At 35.1% G+C, this 7,167-nt stretch overlaps 1 protein-coding gene across 1 annotated transcript in view; it reads right to left on the bottom strand.

Annotated features, from left to right (window-relative positions):
* Positions 1–5,875: 5,875 nt before the first annotated feature.
* The window catches only part of LOC121738618 (armadillo repeat-containing protein 8-like), a 30,065-nt gene continuing 28,773 nt past the window's right edge, over positions 5,876–7,167 (bottom strand). The window contains exons 13-14 of the mRNA XM_042130792.1: positions 6,946–7,115; positions 5,876–6,161 (exon numbers count right to left, since the gene is read on the bottom strand). Coding sequence (XP_041986726.1) covers positions 6,122–6,161; positions 6,946–7,115 — 210 coding nt within the window. The 3' untranslated portion in view covers positions 5,876–6,121. The remainder of the gene's footprint in view (positions 6,162–6,945; positions 7,116–7,167) is intronic.

The following is a 7,167-nucleotide window of genomic DNA, read 5'->3' as shown; positions in this document are numbered from 1 at the left end:
TGTGTTGAACTGTAAATGGACGGGATGAATATTACAATAATTATTATTGCGAGCCCTGACGTGATATTTCGGCGAGACGCGTAGCCGGGTAGAAAGAAAACCTTTTTTTACAGATTTAGATATCTAAAAAAATACCGATACCGTAATTTTGCAATACCGATATATATCAGTACCGTTATTTAAAGGTTACCGTAATTCAAAGGTATGACGTCATAGGTACCGCTGAATTTCTCTACCTATATTTTCCGGTTATTCAGTGCCTACTTTCTAGGATATTTCATATTTGTTTTAATAGGGTTGATTTCTTTTAAATAATAAGAAAAAATAATTTTTGGTATCTTTATTATTTATTGTAACAAAGTTTTACATCATTTCCGATGCACTACATTAATTGGACACAGATACAGCGCGGCAAAAGCATCCGATGACGCCATTTTGAAAAAATATTATCTGTCACTTTTCACGTTTGGTACCGTACCTATTTTTTTAATCTATCAGAGTTGCCACTTGGCTAAAGTGCGACAAGGCTTTAAATGAACGTGGTACGTTTTTGTATGATGGCAGCATTAGTTCCTTTTTTCGCCACGTTCACTTAAAGCCTTGTCGAGCTGTATTATTAATATGATCGTTTTACATATTAGGTGAACATGAGTGATTGGAAAGTACTAGTAATTGCACAGAGCACAAAAACACTACATTTATTAAGGTTGCTTTAAAAACTACCTGTTTTTCTTTAAAATCAGGCGTTCTATTACTTTACAAAAACCAGCCAAGTGCGTGTCGGGCCACGCGCAATATAGGGTTCCGTAGTACCGCTAGGTATTGAAAATTTTTGTTAGTACAGGAGCCCTAGAACATTTTTTTTATTACTATCAAGCAAATTTTTTGTGAGTAGCTTGATTATGATAAGACGAACAACTTTTTTCTGCGAAAAATCTTGAAAGTGGTAGCTAACAGAGATAGAAAGGATTGCATACTTTGTCTTGATAGTCCTAAAATATGGATTGTTATATTTGTAGGACAATGTTACTCTTAAATTAAATAACTATTAACATATCAATAATATACAAAAAAATCAGCTTGTTAGGGTTCCGTTTTATAGTTCAGTAGTCAACCAAGTTTTGTTGATTTTTAAAGCAACCTTTATAGGCTTTATATATTGTGTTTTTGTGCTTTGTCCAATGACTGGTACTGTCCAATCACGATTCGTTTTGCTATAATATTAATATATTAGTTACAATACATAATTATTAATTAATTTAAAACATGCATTGACAAAACAAAAAAGAATTGATAGCGGCAGGAGTAAGGCCACATTTTTAAATCTGCCTGTAAGCATTTATTTTCCAGACATCAATTTATGCCTTAGTTAAAAGGTAAATACGTATAATTTTGGCTCTGATCAATTTGATTTAGAAATTATAAAAAATGACTCAAATGTCACAAAGATGGAAGATGCTTTATTTTATCCATGATTTTAAATACCATTCAGTCACATGAACTGAAGGGGAAGACAAAACATTCCAAATGATATTCAAATAAAACAAATTAAAATTATTATGATTATCATTATCACATCTAACATTATTTTTCCATTTCACTATCATATTTATTCTGAAAAAGAGATGATATTTCTACAAGTGTTAATCAATTAATTAGCTTCTACTTACTACGCAATCGATTGGTGTCTGCTTTGAATAGACATAAACATATACATATCATACACATACTATTTCCATTGAGATTCAAAAGCATTGGTTATTTCTATCATTATACAACCGTAGCTAATTAAGTAAAATCAGCAGGGCTTTACAGGATATTAAAATCAGCAGGGCTTTACAGGATATAAGTGCGAAAGAGACAGAGTATTCATCTATGTCTCTTTTTAACGGTGCTCTCTGGAAACTAGGCCTAGTGACTGGAAAAAAGTAAGATTAGGCTTACAACAAGGTTACAATCATTTCTAATTTTAAAACGTTATTTTTCAAAGAACTAAATGGAAATGATTTTAAAGAGTTATCATACTACCCTCATTTTTGGCTTCGCCTTAGTAGTACAATTTATAAAAAGCTACTTAACGTTCTCACTTTTAACGTTAAATTTTTAACTAGCTAGGTTTACACCATTCAGTCTTTAAATACAGTCAGCTACATAATAGCAATGTTTTAAATCTTTACAATACGTTTAACTTTACAATGACTTCGCATATTATTGTGGCTGACTGTATCTTTGCAATACACCTAACATTCATCTAAAGTAACATAACGTAGTTTTACAAACACTAGAGTTAAGAAAATAGATTTCGTCACTAGCTTCAGACAAAGCGTCACAAATGTATTCACGCCATGACAATTGGATGTATCCATTTTCCATCAAGATTAAAATGGATAGACAAATTACTTTTATCGCGTGTTTTACATATTATTATATTTTTGACCGACTTATACTCGATTTCCGAGTGTATTTATAGCTTATCTATTCGTTATAGCTTGTAGTGATCAAAAGTTATCTTGAATAGTTTAGTCTATTCGCGTTAAAAGGTGAAATGAAAAAAAAACACAAAATTGACCGATAACAACAAATCATTTTGACCTAATATGTACGAATTACTTAACGCAAATAGATCAAAACATATAAAATACACCTCAGAAACCGGGCATCTAACAATAACCTATTCAGTTAAACGAACAAGATATACAGACATACAGATGTATTCGACAGTTATCTACGTGGAAATGGGGGCATTACAACATCTACCAACATGATAAACTCAAATAAATATTCAACTTTACTCGGTAAGGAGACGAGGTTGCCACACGCACTGTTGGAAATAATGGAAATAATGATTCAAAATCAAAAAAATCGGCCAAGTGCGAGTCGGACTCGCGCACGAAGGGTTTCGTACTGTTATAGAGCAAAAATAGCCCAAAAATAATCACGTCAGATAAAATTGCTTATTTTCGTAGCTATCCCCAATATTGCCCGACTAGAATGTCACACGTGTGACTTTAGGGGAGGGGGCCAGGCCCCCCTCATGGTTTATTTCCAAACCAACTAGCAACAGACTAGTTATAGCCACGATTAAACTACCATGGTCTTAACCAGACCTGTAGCTTAGACCCTTTCGAAAAAAAAAAGCCCAAAAATGAGATTTTGTATGGGATTTATTTATTTTATTTTAATATTATTATCAATTATTGAAGTACAAACATAATTAAGGATTTTGTAAATATTTCAAGTGCCTAGCTGTAGCCATTATTGATATCGAGCAAAAATAGCTAAAAAAATTACATTTGTAGTACGGGAGCCCCCCTTAAATATTAATTTTATTTTATTTTTAGTATTTGTTATAGCGGCAACAAAATATAGGTATACACATTCTGTGAAAATTTCAGAATTCTAGCTGTAGCCGTTCTTGAGATAGAGCCTGGTGACAGACAGACGGACAGACAGACAGACAACGAAGTCTCAGTAATAGGGTCCCGTTTTTACCCCTTGGTACGGAAGCCTAAAAACTACTGAGCGGATATACGCCTCTAGTCCACCGACGCTGCGAACTGCGAAACCAATGCGAAACAGGAATAGAGCGAGATGCAATATAACGCACTGTCGTGTGGCGGAAGAGACAGTAAATCGGTTCGCCGCTGTTTCGCAGTTCGCAGCGTCGGTGGACTAGAGGCGTCATGCCGCTAAAATTCTAGACCGGCTGGACCGTTTTCGCTTCTCTTCTCTCTCTCCAGTTCAGGGAAGGTTAGAACTGTAAGAAACTTTAAAAAATTGGGGGAAATAACTCGCGACCCGCCTCAGGTATAAAATATATAGCCACTGAAAAAATGATTAAAATCGATTGAGCAGTTTTGACTTATATTCATTAATAGCTGTCCCGGCAAACGTTGTTTTGCCTTATAAAATATTTCGCCCATAATATTATTTTATTGAATTAGTGACTAAATAAGTATGGCACCATGGCAAAGTCCAACGCTATCCCGTCGCACAAACAATGGTCGCCGTCAGTCTCGAGTTGTAATAATTTAAGTACCTACTTTTTTTTATTCAACAAATGCACTTAACAATATAAAAAGTAGCCAGTAGCCGATTCTCAGACCTACTGAATATGCACATAGGTAAAAAACAGTAAAGCCGTTTCGGAGGAGTACGGTAACTAACATTGTGAAACGAGAATTTTATATATGTATTTATAAGATATTTTTAACTGACTTCACGTAGTAGGAAGGGAAGGAGGGGAAAGTGCTAATTTTGTAGTCACTCGAGCGTCATGGTCATAAAAAAATAATAAGAGCGTTTTTTATTTTAGCGGTGGGTTCAGAAACTGCAGCCATTTTAAAGTTTTGAAAAAGAAAATATATCCATAAATTTGGTTATTTAGGTTAATAGGGATGATGACAAGGTCAAAGATTAGCGAATTTTGTTAACAAAATAAAGAAATCACGGTAAAAAATAAGTGTTCCCAAAATTTCAGCTTGATAACATTTGTAATTTTTTTTTGTTATGCGCTTTCAAAGTTGGATATTCAAGTCGATTTTTTTTTCAATTAAATTTCTCAATATTTGTATATAGTTCGATAACTTATGCAATTAAAAGCAACTTTTGTTATGGAACCACTTTCATAAACGCAATATTTAATATACCTGTCGAACAAAGTTGTCCCCCTATGCGTACAAACTACGAAAGACTGACGTCATACTTTCGTAGCACTTTGTATGGAGCGTTTCGGGCAGGTCTTTTTTATGAGATATTTGAATTGTCATATCTTGGTGAATTTTTAAGCTATCAGAGTCATTCTTTCAACGATGTTTCTATTTTTTAAGTGTCTTTCACCGATAAAAAAAAATAGTCATCATGCCTATTATAAATATATTTTAGACAACAGGGACTAAATCATTAAGTTTAGTGCAAAACAAATATCTGCGAAGCTTAGTTAGGAAAATATGAAGCTTTATTTTTTTATATTTTAAAATGTCTCTACAGGCTTACCTAACCTTTGAATCGTCAGGTATTTATATGAAAGCTTCTTTGGAGTATACTAAACATCCCCTATCTTAATCTGACAGATCCGATGACATTTCAATATTTAAAAAAATTTAACCCACCATGTGAAAAATATGATTCCCGAAATCCCCTCTTCCCCTCCCCAACTAACGGAAACGTGCTCGAAGGGAATAAAAAGCACCCTATGTCCGTCTCCTGGTTCTAAGCTACGTTTCCACCAATTTTCAGCCAAATCGGTTCATCCGTTCTTGAGTTATAAGTAGTGTAAATAACACCACTTTCTTTTATATATATATATATAGATTACTACCCGTGGTCCGCATTGGTCGGTACCGCCGCAAAAGCTACATCCCGCAATTTTTAAATCTGTAATATCTTCGAAAATATTATTTTAAATTATGCTGTAAAGGGCCATATAGACCTACATTAAATCAACAATGTATTTAAGTTATGTAATTGGATAAGGTAAGATTAATGATGGTAAGATTAATGCTATATTTATTAAAATTGCTTCGAAAATTAGCCATTATTTGTCGTAAAAAGTAAATGACAAAAAAATTTATTGTGGGATATCCATAAGAGATAGAAATATACCATCGCGGAGTTTTCTGTAGACCTTTTCAATGTGTACAATACTTGGTACATTATTTTGATAAATCTCGTAGGGTTCAGCCTGCGTTTGCAATGTAAGCGGAAAAAAATGTACGACATCACATTAGAAACCCCAAAATTAACAGTATTTCTCCACTATTTAATTAATGTTATTATACTTATAAAACTTCCTCTTGAATTACTCTATCTATTAAAGAAAACCGCATCAAAATCCGTTGCGTAGTTTTAAAGATTAAAGGGAACAAAGAGGCAGGAGGGAAAAAAGCGACTTTGTTTTATAATATGTAAGAAGTGCGACAAAACAACTTGTAATGGGACAAGTAAATAGTAAAGACAGTATAATAAAAATCCTAAATAGTTCTTGAGCCGTTGACTGATAAATAAAACACAGTACTGTGACAACCGTCGATCTTAGCTATATACATAAATACTTAGCATTTACATGACTGGATAGATCACTCGCTTACAACTAGCGACATCTAGCGACAACTGGCGGGGCTTAAGTGAACTCATTGAATTGGTCCAGTGCCGTTTTCACTCTGAAAAAGACAAGAAATTGTTAAAAATAAAGTTCGTATGCTAAATAATAACATAATACTTTGTCACAGATACGTATAGAAGCCGCGAGCGCAGCTCCTTTGCATCAATACTAATTTTAAACGTGGATGCGTATACGTACACGCATTTAATCCGCAAACACACATGCATATGCGTACTTGTCATGCAGGTGTATGGAGTCTGTTAAAAATATGTTACACGCGAGTACTAAACGATATAATATATTATTGAAAGATTAGTATTGAAGATCGTGCGCTAAATGTAAATACTGTAAATATAATGACTAAGAAATGTAAAAAGATTGTAAATATTAGAAAGCAGACCGGATTAAAGAAGAGAAAACAAAAGTACAGCACATGCTCTGCCGATTCCAATTGTTATGATGATGTAAAAAGTAAAAGAAAAGGAATAATGAAGGTTAAAAGACAAGAAAGAAAATATATAATTTACTGAGCTACGTCCGTGTACATTATATTTTGTGTAATTCTTTCAATACTATATCGTTTAGTCCTTTATTTATTTCAACAGAGTCGCGTCTCGAACACAGCAGACAGCAGTACTCCAGGAGGATCGTGCAGGTGTACGGCATCGTGCCGCAAGCGCAGCAGTTTGAGCACGTACACGCACACGTACACGCACTAGCGTACACATACGCACATACGTACTTAACATGCAGATGTACGGCATCGTGCCGCAAACGCAGCAGTTTGAGCACGTGCACGCACACATACACACACTAGCGTACACATACGCACAGATACGTACTTGTCATGCAGGTGTACAGCGTCGTGCCGCGAGCGCAGCAGTTTGAGCGCCCGCAGCACGCCGAGCTCCGCAAGCCGCGCCTGCCGCGCCACCGCGCCCGCCTCCCCGCGCCACACAAGATTGCCCGCCACGAATAACGCCGCTTCCTGGAGCTTGCTTTCAGGATGCGCCTGGAAGCGTTCAGGGATTTTATGCCGAGAATGTTACTTCTATTTCTATTGT

This window comes from Aricia agestis, chromosome Z (genome assembly GCF_905147365.1).
Source record: "Aricia agestis chromosome Z, ilAriAges1.1, whole genome shotgun sequence".
Lineage (NCBI taxonomy): Eukaryota > Metazoa > Arthropoda > Insecta > Lepidoptera > Lycaenidae > Aricia > Aricia agestis.
The sequence above is the reverse complement of the archived record's forward strand: the minus strand, read 5'-3'. Positions and strand labels throughout refer to the sequence as shown.